At 44.4% G+C, this 15,422-nt stretch overlaps 1 protein-coding gene across 1 annotated transcript in view; it reads left to right on the top strand.

Moving 5' to 3' along the window:
• Window positions 1-14,475, top strand: part of LOC110261304 (zinc finger protein 557) — a 29,565-nt gene extending 15,090 nt beyond the window's left edge. The window contains exons 3-5 of the mRNA XM_084961884.1: window positions 6,953-7,021; window positions 13,540-13,659; window positions 14,337-14,475. Coding sequence (XP_084818010.1) covers window positions 6,953-7,021; window positions 13,540-13,652 — 182 coding nt within the window. The 3' untranslated portion in view covers window positions 13,653-13,659; window positions 14,337-14,475. The remainder of the gene's footprint in view (window positions 1-6,952; window positions 7,022-13,539; window positions 13,660-14,336) is intronic.
• Window positions 14,476-15,422: the final 947 nt, after the last annotated feature.

Genomic DNA, 15,422 nt, shown 5'->3' with positions numbered 1-15,422 from the left:
TGTTAGTGTAGACAAATACAGCATGTTTCTGTATATTAATCTTGTATCATACTACCTTGGTGATTCATTTGCCAGTGTTAATAACTTCTGTGTAGAATCTTTAGGGTTTTCTCTGTAATACAGTATGTCATCTGCATGTAATGACAATTTTACCTCTCCCATTCTAAATTGTATGCCTGTTCTTTTTCTTGTCTGATTGCTGCGGCTAGCATTTCCAATAATATGTCAAATAGAAAAGGTGAGAGTGGTCATCCTTGTCTTGTTCCTGCATTTAGTGGGAAGGCTTTCATATTCGCCCTGTTGATTATTGTGTTGGCTATGAGTTTGTCATATGTAGCTTTTATTATGTTGAGATACATTTCCTCTATACCCACTTTAGTCAGAGTTTTTATGAATGATGGATGTTGAATTTTATCAAATGCTTTTTCTGCATCTATTGAGATAATCATGTGGTTTTTGTCTTTTGTTGGTGTGGCATATCACTTTGATCTGAATATGTTGAGTGTATATATTCATCAAAGATACTGGACTAAAATTTTGGGTTTTGGTAGTATCTTTGGTTTGGGTGTAACGGTGATCGTGGCTTTGTAGAATGACTTTGGCAGTGTTCCCTCCTTTTCAGTCTTTTGGGAGAGTTTTTAAAAAAGGTAAGTATAAGTTGTTCTTCGTATGTTTGGTAGAATTCCCCAGTGAACCATCTGGGCCTGGACTTTGTTTTTAGGGAGTTTTAATGTTCCTGAGTCTATTTCACTTTTAGAGTTAACTCTGTTCAGATTATCTGTTTCTTTTTGATTCAGCTTTGGGAGGCTGTATGTTTCTAGAAACTTGTATATTCCTCATAGATTGTCCATTTTGTTGGTTTATAACTGTTAACAGTATTGCCTTATGATTTTTTTCTATTTTTATCTCTTATTTATTATTATCTCTCTTTTGTTCTTTGTGAGCCCAGCCAGAAGTTTGTCAGTTTTGTTTGTTCAGAAAACTAGCTGTTGGCCTTAAAGATTTTTTCCTTTTATTAATCTCTATATTATATTTCCTCTCTGATATTTATTCTTTCTTTCCTTCTGCCGACTTTACGCTTTGTTTATTCTTTTTCTAATTCTTTGAGATGGTGATTAGATTATTCGAGATTTTCCTTCTTTTTGAGAATAGCTGCTCTTACTATGAACTTCCCTCTTTCCCTCTTAGGACTGCCGTTGCTGCATCTCATGGATTTTGTATGGTTTTTTCTTTTTGCTCTTTAGGGCCACATCTGCAGCATAGGGGTCTAATCGGAGCTGTAGATGCTAGCCTGCACCACAGCCACAGCAACACCAGATCCTTAACCCACTGAGCGAGGCCAGGGATCAAACCTGTGTTATGGATACTAGTTGGGTTTGTTAACACTAAGCCACCACGAGAACCTCGTGGTTCCCAAATTTGTCTTTTTAAAGTGTGATATGCAATTAATATATTAGTAAGATGTCTTTTTTGTTTGTTTGTTTGTTTTTTTTTTTTTGGCTTCCCTGTGGCATATGGAGTTCCTCACCCAGGGATCAGATCCGAGCCACAGTCACAACCTAAGCCACAGGTGCGGCGACACCAGATCCCCAACCCACTGTGCCAGGCTGGGATCAAACCTGTGTCCCAGTGCTCTCAGGACTGCTGATCCCATTGCGCCTCAGCAGGAACTCCCGCGTGCAGGTTTTAAAACAACCACTCTCTTTATTAAGCAAGTAGTGTCACAAGCTGTTTTTATCTTGGGCATATTAGAGTTAAAACCTTAGATAAACCATAATATCAAATTAAATGCTACACAGATAAAACAGCCACCACCACCAGTGCAGATGACATTAAGCGTATCAGCAGCTGTCTGGAATTATGGTGGTATTTAGGGCCGCTAGCGAATCTCTGCACACTGAGTCCATTTCTCAGGAATTATTCCTCCTACCGTGACTTTGCCACTGGACTAGTTTTTCCTTTTTTTTTTTTTTTGTCTTTTTGCCATTTCTGGGGCCGCTCCCGCTGCCTACGGAGGTTCCCAGGCTAGGGGTCGAATGGGAGCTGTAGCCACCGGCCTACACCACAGCAACACGGGATCCCAGTCATGTGTACAACCTACATCCCAGCTCACAGCAATACCGGATCCTTAACCCACTGAGCAAGGGCAGGGATCGAACCTGCAACCTCGTGGTTCCCAGTCGGATTTGTTAACCTCTGCGCCACGATGGGAACTCCGCCACTGGACTAGTTTCTACTCCAGAGACACCTGTTGGAGATGAGCTTACTCACCCCAACTGCTTATACACCTCTTTCCCTTAGAGCTCTGTCTCAGACCCAAAGAGGCAAACATCCACCTGATTCCTTCCTGCTGCCAGATCCGTGGGCTCAGTGTGCTGTGCCAGTTGCGGGCGGGGGCTGTAGGCACACCCAGTCCCTGAGATACGTTTGTGGTTCTGACCTACCAGCTGCTCCCAGAACTGCAGTATCCATTCAGATGTCGTGGAGAGACAGTGCATGCTTGGGGAGGTGGGAATGTTTCTGGGAAAAAACACTGTTCCCATCAGGAACTGCAATTCCTATTCCTAAAGGACGTGGCCACAGTTACGTAGAGAGTGCGTCCATGACCCATGACGGAAGCCAGTGTTTAACATGGATGAAACGGGACGTGCTGAGGTCTCACACTTGCTGAAAATGTTTTCATTTGCCTGTTTTCTCACTGTTTCTATGCCTCAGTGAGATGTTTGTGTGTTTGCCCATTTCCTAACTCTATTTCTGTTCTCACGATTGTGGATCTAGCATTCTCTATACATTCTGTTACTCCCTTGGCAGATGTGTGGTATGCAGATATTTTCTATTATACACCTTTAAAAAAAAAATTTTTTTTTTTTTTGTCTTTTTAAGGCATATGGAGGTTCCCAGGCTAGGGGTCGCATTGAAGGGGCAGCCACCAGCCTACGCCACAGCCTCAGCAACGGGATCCAAGCCGTGTCTGCGACCCACACCACAGCTCGTGGCAACGCTGGATCCTTAACCCACTGAGCGAGGCCAGGGATTGCAGCTCATCCTCACGGATGCTGGTCAGATTCATTTCCACTGCGCCACAGTTGGAATTCCTTAAGAAAAAAAAATGTTAGCACGGCTTTTCACAGACCAAAACTTTAGGTTTTCTCATGTCCAGTTTACCCTTTTTTTTTTTTTTTTTCTCTCTTATGAATTGTGTTTCTGGTGCCACGTCTAAGAATTCTTCCCCAAGTCCTAGATCCTGACTTTTCGTCTGTGTGTCTCTTGTCTTGCAGAGTTTTATACTTTCACATTTCAGGCTTTGAGAAAATATGTGTATAGATGTGAAATTTAGGTGGAGATTCCTTTTTTCCCCCTACTATGAATATTCCATTGATGTAGCACCATTTTTTGAAAATCCTGCCTTCATTAAATTACCTTAGTAGCTTAGTCAGAAATCAGCTGGAAGCACAGTTAACCCTTAAACAATGCAGAGGGCTAGGGCAGTGACCACCCCAAGCAGAGAAAAATCCATGTATAACTTTATAGCTGACTCTCTGTACCCAGGGTTTTGCATCCACAGACTCAGTCAGGCTCAGATCCTATAAGACTACACTAGTATTTATTGGGGGGAAAAAAAGCATATATACTGAACCTGCAGACCTTAAACTTGTTATTCAAGGGTCAGTGGTACTGTGATTAGCTAATTTTTTTTCTCCATTCTGTTCCATTGGTCTCAATGTCTGTCACTCCACCAATACCAAAGAGTGGCTGTTACTACTTTAGGAATCTTGAGATGATGTGGAGTGATTCCAGCCACTTGAGTATTTTTCAGATACTCTCATCCTTCTGTTTCTTTTTTCTTTCCACATTGATTTTAGAATGATCTGAAGTGTACAGGAAAAAAGCTTTCTGTAGATGAGAAAATGCCTTAACTGTGTGTTTCAGTTTGGGGCGGTCTGACATCTCTGTGCCGTGACCTCAGTCACTGAACAATGTTTGTTTCTCTAACAAGTCAGTAAACGTGTTTCATTAAGAGGACCACGTTTTGGGAGTTCCCCTTGTGGCTCAGCGATAATGAATCTGACCAGCATCCATGAGGACTCGGGTCTGACCCCTGGTCTCTCTCAGTGGGTTAAAGGATCCGGCGTTGCCCTGAGCTGTGGTGTAGGTCACAGACAAGGCTCAGATCCCGCACTGCCGTGGCTGTGGTGTAGGCTGGCAGTTGCAGCTCCAGGTTGACCGCTAGCCTGGGAACTTGCATATGCTGGGGTGTGTCCAAAAAAAGCAAAAAAAAAAAAAAAAAGAAAGATGACCATGTTTAAAAATGTCACCTTTCTTTACCATTGTGTAACTTTCAACATAAAAATCCAAATTTTGTTAGAGTTCCGTGCTGGGTGTGGCATGTTCAGCTCCTACTCAACAGAGGGCGACAGGACGTGATAAGTGGAGAGCTTGGTTACGCACACACGCTGTGAAGCAGCAGCAGGGGACACCGTGAAGAGCCATGTGAGAGGTCAAGGTAGGATGCAGGCTGCAAGCTCGGGGCAGGGCCCGGGGCGTGTTTCTTCATTAAGGTCACTGGATGGAGTGCTCTGAGGTTTCGAGCCTAAGGCAGGACTGGTCCATTTAAACCAAGTAGGGCTTGGTGAACTTCACCAGGGGGAAGGGGTGTCATGCAAAGTGGAACAAGGGGAAGCCACTGGCGATGGGGGGGAATGGTTATCACAGGGGCATTTGAGGAGTTCTCGCTGTGGGCGGGGGTTAAGAATCTCACTGCAACAGCCGGTGGCTCCAGAGGCACGGCTTTGATTCCTGTAGGTTGCAGCTGCTGCCCAGGCTCAGTCCCTGGCCCAGGAACTCCCTATGCCACGGGTGCGGCCATCAAAAAGCAGGGGGCCCAGGGAGGGCAGTCGAAGGAGTCCTATCAAGAGCTTTTGTTGACTGTAACTCTGTGGGCTGTTACCTAGGGCCCTTGGGGAGGGGAAAGGTGTCAGTGCAGGACCCCAGAGCCCTTGGCGACACCCAGTGCATGCCGAGGCAGAAGCACTGGAGAGCACGTGAAGCTCTTAAGAGTCACCATGTGTGGTGGTGGATTTCTCTTGGGGGAAAGTGGGAATTTTAAAATTCCAAATTCACTTTGCAATTCAAAGTATTCAGACAGTCCCTTTCACGTGGGTCATGTGCAGTAGGTTGTGTTTAGAGGAACTGGTCCATTTCATCAGTTGTGAAGTATATGTGTGCGAAGTTTTTGTAGTAGTCTCTTGCCATCATTTTGGTGTTTACAGATTTGATAGTAATATAATGTTTCTTTTGATATTAGTAACTTGTGCTTTCTTATTTTTTTAATTTTTTAATTTTAGATTTTTTTAATTTTTGTCTTTTTTTTTTTTTTTTTTTAACCATTTCTTGGGCCACTCCCACGGCATATGGAGGTTCCCAGGCTAGGGGTCAAATTGGAGCTGTAGCCACTGGCCTACACTAGAGTCACAGCAATGCAGGATCCGAGCCAGGTCTGCAGCCTACACCACAGCTCACGGCAACACCGGATCCTTAACGCACTGAGCAAGGCCAGGGATCAAACCTGCAACCTCCTGGTTCCTAGTCGGATTCGTTAACCACCGAGCCACGACGGGAACTCCTGCTCCTCCAGATTTAAGAAAATCATTTTCTCTTTTCTCTCTCTCTCTTTTTTTTTTTTTTTTTTTTTTTTTTTTTTTTTGTCTTTTTGCTATTTCTTTGGGCCGCTCCCACGGCATATGGAGGTTCTCAGGCTAGGGGTCTGATCGGAGCTGTAGCCACCAGCCTACACCAGAGCCACAGCAACGCGGGATCCGAGCCGCGTCTGCAACCTACACCACAGCTCACGGCAACGCCGGATTGTCAACCCACTGAGCAAGGGCAGGGACCGAACCCGAAACCTCATGGTTCCTAGTCGGGTTCGTTAACCACTGCGCCACGACGGGAACTCCCTTCTCTTTTCTCTTAAGCTAACTATGCCTTAAGCTCCTTTAATTAACTCCTTTAATTTTTATTTTTGTCTTTTTTTTCCCCTTTCACTTCATTTGTGTTCATTTTGGTTTGGTTTTGTTTTTCCTGGCTTCTTAACTGCACCTTACTCTTGGATATAATTCCTCTTCTTCAATGCATATGTCAGGCTCTAAAGATCCCTCGTGGTATAAATTTAGTTAACATTGTGACATACTGTAGTTTTATTTTGCTTCAGCTTGTGTATTTCCCTGGAGTCTTCCCTTTTGACACATGGATTTTTAAAAGGTAAGTGGTTTAGGTTCCAGTGTTGGGAGACTTTCCAGCAATCTTTTTGATGTGCAGCTGAATTCCATGGTAGGCATTGAACACACTCGGTATCATTTACATGTTACTAAATTTGCTGAGTATTTTATGGCCCAGAAGAGAGCTATCTTGAGAAATATCTCTGAACATAAGTAACGCTGTTTTCGAGTGCTGCTCTAACGTTGAGTAGATCCCATGATCTGATGTTATTAAATTCATCCATGTCCTGATTTTCTGGGTCATTGTTGATTCTTTCAGTTATTGAAAGAGATGGACTAAAGCCTCAAACTGTGATTGTGGAGTTGTCTTTTCCCTTCCAGTTCTGTCAACTGTTCCTTCACATGTTTTGCAGCTCTTCTGTGTTGCTCATATGCTTAGGATTGCTTAGTCATCATGGTAGATCGACCCGTTTATCGTTACGTTGTTTGCTCTTTATCCTTGGTAGTTTTATTCTCTTAGAAATCTATTTTATGTGATAGTAATATTGGCACTTCTGCTTTCCTTTGATTGTTTATGTGACATAACTTCTTCCTTCACTGACCTCATGGGTCAGATATTTCTTTGCTGTGTGAAGCTACACCGTGCATCGTAGAACATTTACCAGCACACTGGGCTCGACCCGCATCAGCAGCACCACCCCAACTGTGAAATAAAACACATCTCCAAACATTTGCAGAGGTGTCCGAGGAGCGGGTGATCACCCCTGCATGTCCCTTCCACCAATGGAGAGAGGAAAAAGCAAAAGGTATGTGGCATTTTGCTTTCAACTGCATTTGATACCATATTATAATCAAGGTCTTACCTCATCATGAATATGTAGGACTAAAGGGTATAACTGCCTCATGTCCCATCGGTAAAACTTGGTTAAAAAAATAATTACAAAGTATTTTGAGGGTCATGGGCAAGTTAAATCTAAAATCATGGCTTTGGTCCTCATGCCTTTGGAAGTAACCTGTTAGTTGATTAAGTTGGCTTCTGCGAAGTTACTCCTTTTGCACGAAACAAACAGAAACTCCAAGTGTGGCTCCACTCAGAAGGCCTGAGAACCTGGAAGGCTCTGACATAACATCAGTCTAAAAGGTTAGAGGTGTCTTGCTCAAACCGTGGGTGTCACTAATGGAAATGGACTCGTTTGTACAACACTAAGTGTTGTATTCAACATAGCGTTTTACTGGTGGCAGTTGTGCGAGCGTGTGTACCATACGAGAAGGGTGACCTCACAGATTTAAAGTCACCTGGGGGACGTTACATGTTTATGGGAAGGAAAGCTCATTGGTCAGGGAAGGCAGTTGCGGAACTCTGCTGGAGGTGACTGGGTTCAAGGAAGAACAATGAACACAAAACACGGGATTGTCTGTTCTCGGGAAGAAGACGGAGCCCAAAAAGACAAAAAAAAATAAAAAAATAAAATAAAATTATAAAAAAAAAAAAAAAAAGACGGAGCCGCAGCCCATTCACTCCCCATTGCTGGCTGTGCGGCTCAGGGCCCTGGCTGCATCGGCTCCAAAAACCTCCCATCTGCTAGGGACCAAAACCCACTGCGTTCCTCTTTTTTCTTGGCGAGGGAAGGGTTTCTCTCCTTTGAGGCAAGGTTCAGTGTATTTTGTGTGGAAAAGGAAGGACACATTGTTTCTGATAGAAGCTGTACGAACATGTAATATTATTTCCAACTACTTGCCATCCTGCCGAGATCACACATGTCTGCCCTTTGAACACAAGCTCGGCCACTGGACTTGGGCAGCCCTTCCTTCCCTTGGAGGGACCTCAGTTCCTTGCACATTTCAATGCTAGCTTGGCTGTTTGAGTTCCTGACCCGTTTGCTGCGAGTTGAATGGCGTATTTCAGTTTTACGTGGGAGGTTTCAGGCCCTTTGCTTCATTTACCGCTGTCTTCTCTCTGCTTCACGATGGTCTTAGACAGACTGGAGTTTGACCCTGAATCGTTGAATCAAATGGCAGAACCAAGAGAGAGGTGAGTGACAGATACGAGGAAGAGAGAAGTGCTGGTTGTCTTCGGCCAGTAGGGGTTCCGGGTTGTCTTGGTTGCAGTAGCAAGCTTTCTAATGCTATCTGAGGTTGGTTAATCTTCGAAAGTAATAGACTTAGCTCCCACTAATATGAATTTTCTTATGTGTGGTCCATTAAGAATATCCACTGGGAGTTCCCACTGTGGCACAGCAGGCTAAGGATCTGGTGTTGTCTCTGAGGCAGCGTGGGTTTGATTCCCCAGCCCAGCACAGTGGGTTAAGGATCTGGTGTTGCCACAGCTGTGGCACAGGTCACAGCTAAGGCTCAGATTTGATCCCTGGCCTGGGAACTTCCTTTTGTTGCAGGTGCGGCTGAAAAACAATTGTGTGTGTGCGCACGCGCGCACACATGTGTGTGTATCCACTGAACATTTTGTCACCCGCATTATATCTGACAATGTTTCCAGTATGAATTCTATGCGGTATATCCTGGCATCACTGCTTAAGACCCTTGACACATGTATGTGGTTTCCATCTGATGTGAATTCTTCCATAATTTCAAAGATGGTTTTGATAAAGCTCATCACATTCCGTATTTGTATTATTTCTCTCTAGTAAGAAACTGTTCTGTCCCATGAGGCATAAACTTTTGTTTTTTTTTTTTTTTTAGGGCTGCACCTGAGGCATGTGGAGGTTCCCAAGCCACGGGTCAAACCTGAGCTATAGCCATCGGCCTACACCATAGCTCACGGCAATGGCAGTTCCATAACCCACTGAGCAAGGCCAGGGATCGAACCTGTGTCTTTATGGATGCTAGTCAGATTGGTTTCCATTGAGCCACGATGGGGACTCCAAGGCATAAGCTTTACATGAGCTTTGCCATACACGTTGGTTTCTCTCCAAGATGTATATTCTCTTTTTTTCTTGGTCTTTTTAGGACTGCACTCGCAGCATATGGAAGTTCCCAGGCTAGGGGTCCAATTGGAGGTGCAGGTCTAGCCACAGCAAAACAGGATCTGAGCCACATCTGCAACCTACACCACAGCTCATGGCAATAGGGGATCCTTTAACCCACTGAGCAGGGCCAGGGATCAAACCCTGTCTTCATGGATGCTGGGATACTAGTTGGGTTCATTACTGCTGAGCCACAAGGGGAGCTCCAAGGTGTGTATTCTGATATCAAGAAAGGCGTGAACCCCGGTTACAGGCCTTTCCACGTACGTTAGTTTTATGTGGTTGCTCTCTACAGTGGAGTCTCTTTATTGAAATACATTTGATGTGTAACATGGTTCGTTTGAGCTCTGCTCCATGAGGTAGCCGTTGCATACTCCATGAGATAACCACAACAATGTGTGTGTAGTTAGTTGTCTGTCCTCAAAGTTACTCCATTTTTGGAGTTCCTGTGACCCTAGCCTGGGAACTTCCATATCCCATGCTCCATGGGATATGCTGCCAAAAAAAAAAAACAGTTTAATAAACTTTTTTTTTTTTTTTTTTTTTTTTTGCTTTTTAGGCCAGCACCTGCGGCATATGGGGGTTCCCAGGCTAGGGGTCGAATCGGAGTTGTAGATGCCAGCCTATGCCAGAGCCACAGCAATGCAGGATCCAAGCCGCATCTGTGAACTACACCATAGCTCACAGCAACACCGGATCCTTAACCCACTGAGCAAGGCCAGGGATCGAACCTATGTCCTTGTGGATGCTAGTCGGGTTCGTTAACCACTGAGCCACGACAGGAACTCTGAACCTGCGTCTTCACAGATACTAATCGGATGCATTTCCGCTGTGCCACAGTGGGAACTCTCAACATTTATGAACACATTCCTTATGCTGGCTCTTACCTCCCATTGCTTCTGTATTCTGTAACCAGAGGTTTCTGTCTTTTAATCCCTTTACCGGCCTTGCCTCTGACAACAACCGCACGTGTGGTCTTGGAATCTATGAATCTCTTGTTGTCTTTTTTGTTTCTTTGATTCCACGTGTAAGGGAGGTGTGTAACGTGTCTTTCCACATCCGACTTACTTCACTTAGCATAACACCCTCTAGATCCTTCCCTGTTGCTGCAAACGGCAAGACGTCCTCGGGCTGAGTAATACTCCACTGTGCGCAGTGGCCACACCGTGTTGCCTCTCACCATTCATCTGTTAGGGGACACTATGGTTGCTTCCCCATCTTGGCTCCTGGAAATAATGCTACAGTGAACATTCAAGTGCCTCTGTCTTCTTGAATTAGTGTGTTTGGTTTTTTCCAGTAAATACCCCGAAGAGCAACACGTGGCTCATCTGACCAGTTTTTTGGGGTTTTTTTTTTTTTTTTTTTGAGAAAATTCCATCTTGTTTCCCATGAGCGTTGCACCAGTGTAGAGTCCCAGCCAGAGCACAAGGGGTTCCTTTTTCTCCACATCCTCACGCGTTATTTGTTGTCCGACGATGGCTGTCGTCAGCTGGCGCAAGGTGGCATCGCGTGGAGCTTTGGCTCCGCACTTGCTGTGCGGTCAGTGACGCTGAGCATCTTCCCTGCTTCTGCTCACCATCTGCATGTCTTCTCGCCAACCGAGATTCCCACATGATGAGTAAGGCTTGAACACACCCGCAACTGTGGTCTGAATTGCTTTCAAGTTTCCTTCTACTAGGAAATCTCTGATCATCCCTATACATTAAGCTTGGGATAAAAGGGCTGCCATGTATGTGAGGCTCAGATTTTTTTTCCATATGTACTTTCAGATGCCTGGTGAGGCTTGCAAGTTGCGTATAAGCTTTGCCACACTCATGACATCTGTAAGGTTTTTCTCCAGTATGGATGGTTTTGTGTTGGGTAAGATATGAATGCCTTGTGAGGGCTTTGCCACACTCATCGCATTTGTAAAGTTTCTCTCCAGTATGAGTTCTTTCATGACCCCAAAGTTGCGACCGTTCAATAAAAGCCTTCCCACATTCATTACACTGATAAGGTTTCTCTCCTGTATGAATTCTCTGGTGTGCCGTGAGATTTGAACGCTGGGTGAAGTGCTTGCCACATGCACTGCATTCGTGTGGTTTCTCTCCAGCATGCATTTTCTGATGTCTGCTAAGGTGTGAAAACTGGCTAAAAGCTCTGCCGCATTCATCACACCTGTAAGGTTTCTCGCCGGTGTGCATCCTCTGGTGATTTGCAAGGTGTGAATTTCACCTGAAGACCTTGCCACACACATCGCATTTATAAGATTTCTCTCCAGTGTGGACTCGCTGGTGTGTGGTGAGGTGTGAATACTGGTTAAAGGCTTTGCCACAATCATTACAGAATGAATGAATTCTCTTGTGACTTGTGAGCTTTCATCTTTTGCTAAAAGCCTTCCCGCAGTCACTACAGGTGTAAGCTTTGTCTCTAGGGTGTGTTCTCCTGTGTTGTGCAGGTAACAAAGTGTTTTTCACACTAGGGAGAATTCTTTGAAATGATGACACTGAGGAACCACTGACAGACGTCTCCACTTGACTGTATTCATACATTTTCTCCTCAGCTGGAAATCTCTACAGTTCGGCCACCTCTGCCTGCAGCCTTCCTCCAGTCTTGCTTTCCAGATGCTTTATATCTTTGTTTCCAGCAGTGCTTGTGTTACTTCTCATTTTTAGCACATTTCTCAGGAATAGCTTGTCATGCATGACAGATTCACATGGGTGACTTCTTACAGAAACACTCCGAGGAAAATTAACTGAGGATTTATGATCCTGATCTTCTCTATGAGATTCTGTTGAGGGTCAGAAACCCTTCTTTGTAATGTCTTGCATCACATCCCCACTCACTCTCAAACTTTTGGGTATTTTCAGAGTCTTCCTTGAGATCGAAATTCTGAATGCCATGACTTAGTCCTTTGCGGTATCACTAGACGGCATGATTCTCCTGTATCAATGTCCTCTCTTGGTGATAAATCCTTGATTGCACGTCCGGGAGAATAGATTCCTATTGAGTTGGAAAATAAATATATTGAATTACATAATTACAAAAAAATATAATACATAAGTTTCTCAAGAATGGTCTTCAGACGCTGTGATAGATTTTTTCTCTTTTTATACTTTTTCCCTTAATTTTTTTCTCTGATCCTGGATAATAAAGTTTCGAGCACACACGACACACATTTTTTGCAATATGACTTCTAATTAAATGATACACCATAGTTAGAAAACTGACCTATCTAGTGGCTTATTGACCTGGAGGAATGAAATCATAACCGAGAGTTCAGTCTTCTCTCCTCCTCAAACTTTATAATGATGTGTTTAAAACGTGACTTGAGGCAAGAAAAAAAAAATCTATACAGTACAGTAAAAACTGATAAAAACATTTTCAGGGGAGTTCCCGTCGTGGCGCAGTGGTTGACGAATCCGACTAGGAACCATGAGGTTATGAGTTTGATCCCTGGCCTCGCTCAGTCGGTTGAGGATCTGGCATTGATGTGGCTGTGGTGTAGGCTGGTGGCTACAGTTCCGATTAGACCCCTAGCCTGGGAACCTCCGTATGCCACAGGAGAGGCTCAAGAAAAGGCAAAAAAGACAACAACAAAAAACCATTTTCATAACCCATGATAATCTAGCAGGTAAGTTAATAAGTAAGCACAGTTATATAAAATAATGGTCTCTGGAGTTCTAAAAAGTTCTTCTCTATGTATCATAAAAGAAGATTTTTCATTCCAGAAGGAACACACAATAGGAAAAATAAAAAATAGGTTGAAAAGCACTGAATTTTGAAGTATCAGGTTCAGGTTAATGCATGTACATGTAAAGTCTAAGAATTAGGGAAATAACTGAAATCTCAATCACGATGACATGCCTGCAGTTCTGTAAGAGTGTCATTTAACCACTCAGTTATGTGGCAAAAAAATATATGTACCATATAAATGCATCATTTGAAAATCTGTTATCTAAGGTCAGAGAGAACATTCATATGGAAAAAATTACAAAAAGATGAAGCAAAATATAACGTGGGCTAAGGTCAGTCTCTGATACCCATGACCCCAAAATGGCATAACTAGCAACTAAAGGTAACTTTTCAGTCCTTACTATCTGCCATGCACTATTTCCAGCCCTGTAACAGCATTAACTTATTTAATTCTTCTAGAGGTAAATCATCACGGTTTTTCATATAAAAGTAAAGGACCCACATGCCTGTACATCTATCCCTAACTCACCCAGAAAGCAAATTTAAGAGCCAAGCTTTGAACCTGGGTGTGCAGAATAAGATGCCAAGTTCATAACTATTATGCAGCATCCCCCCCATCCCAGCAGCACAGATTTCGAGACGTCCCAGCCAATGACCGTGTCATACAGGAAAGGGGTTATGTCGCTTGACGGGTGACTGTCCTGGGAGTCCCAGCCGACAACCGAGTCCTGTTCTGCTCGTGCAACGTCTGCACAGAAACCAGGCGATGCTGTCGATCTGAGCAAACGGTACTGTGTGTGAGCAGAGGGCCTTTCCTTACGTGCTGTGTGCCGGGGAGGGGGGTCGGGAGGAGGGGGTCCTTCGGAAACAGGGGAGCCTGGCTGCTAAAAGTGAACCTACCCCTAGGGGGTCCCAAGAGCGGTCACTCAGATCCATAAGAACCGGAGGCGAGGCCAGGACTGGGATTTGGTAAAGCGAGAGTGGAAGTCGTGGGCAGTGTGGGAGCAGTGCCTGTGCCTGCACATCTGCGGGGCTGGACGGGGCTGGAGCAGCTGAGAGCCTGACCTTGGAAAAGACCTGCCACCGCAAGAGTCGTAACCGTGACTCACGCTCCAGGCACTCGTGATGGAGCACGACGGCGCATACTGTGAGAAAAAGCACGTATGTGTGCACGTGTGCCTGGGTCACTTTGCTGTACAGTAGAAACTGACAGATACGGTAAACCAACTGTAATGGAAAAATAAAAATCATTTAAAAGCAAAATTAAATAAAATGGGGATAACAAAGCCTAAAAAAAAAAGTAACTTATTCCTATGGAAACTAGATGGTGGGTTTGGAGGCCATGGGGAAGGTACTAGAAAGGGAGTTAGTGTGCTGTTAGGGGAAGGCCGGAGGGGTCCATCTAGTCCAGTATTTGCTCTAAAAATGATCGAACTGAATAATACCTCATAAATTCCATTTCTAGGCACACACTGAAGAGTCATAAACATGTTCCAGAAGGTATGGTCAAGTTTACTCTTAGCAGAACCCGAAAGGAAAGACCTGGAAATGGCTACGAAGAGGAGAATGAATGAATGCACTCTTATAAACACGTGTGGAGGCGGTAAAACCCTCCCAAGGGTCCGGCAGTAGAAGATGACCCTGGGTGCTGGACGATGACCTCCTGGCGGGAGCAACAGAGGTTGACTGGTGGGAACAAAGTTAGCAGGAAGCTTTGCTAAGGTTTCACGTCTTGGTGGACATGATGATATTTGGTAAGAATAACCTGTGAGCTACATTATTTTAAAAGGAGCATCAAGGAGTTCCTGTCGTGGCGCAGTGGTTAACGAATCCGACCAGGAACCATAAGGTTGTGGGTTCGATCCCTGGCCTTGCTCAGTGGGTTAGGGAACCGGTGTTGCCATGAGCTGTGGTGTAGGTTGCAGACTCGGCTTGGATCCCACGTTGCTGTGGCTCTGGCGTAGGTCGGCGGCTACAGCTCCAATTTGATCCCTAGCCTGGGAACCTCCATATGCCGCAGGAGCAGCTCCAGAAAAGGCAAAAAGACAACAACAACAACAACAAAAAAAAACTATAAAGAGAAAATAAATAAAAGGAGTATCAATTTTGGCATAAGTAGTTGTGCAAGTATCTTTGTTATACAAAAGCAATGGAATCTCTTGCTGGCATTTTTTTAAGTATTTGACATCATATCCCTGAAACGTTAAACATCACAATTCCAAGTATTTAAGACATCAGATGGGAAGGGCTCTTCCTGTGTTGTATGTGACTAGAGACATTCTTACCATGAATGAATAGAAATTAATAGGCACTTACCCAAAAGTGGTGAATTTTGACTTCAGAAATGGCAGCAGAAAATAGTCGCTGATCCATATGTTACCTGACCAGCCCCTGCTCCTTAAAGGAGTGTTACTCCTTTTAGCAAACGCCCTAGAAAACAGAACGGTCTGTGTGGACAAGTGTTGTCCTCAGCAGCACTGAGGCATTGAAACAAGTCTGGCAGTGCCGTGCGGGTCACGGCAGCGGCACCTGCAGAGAGATGTGCCCAGAA

Source organism: Sus scrofa, chromosome 6 (assembly GCF_054392235.1).
Source record: "Sus scrofa isolate SSC_HxYL_T2T_F1_AM1 chromosome 6, Sscrofa_HxYL_maternal_Yorkshire_Landrace_v2.0, whole genome shotgun sequence".
Taxonomy (NCBI): Eukaryota; Metazoa; Chordata; class Mammalia; order Artiodactyla; family Suidae; genus Sus; species Sus scrofa.
Note: the sequence above shows the minus strand (reverse complement) of the source record. Positions and strands in the feature narration are given on the sequence as shown.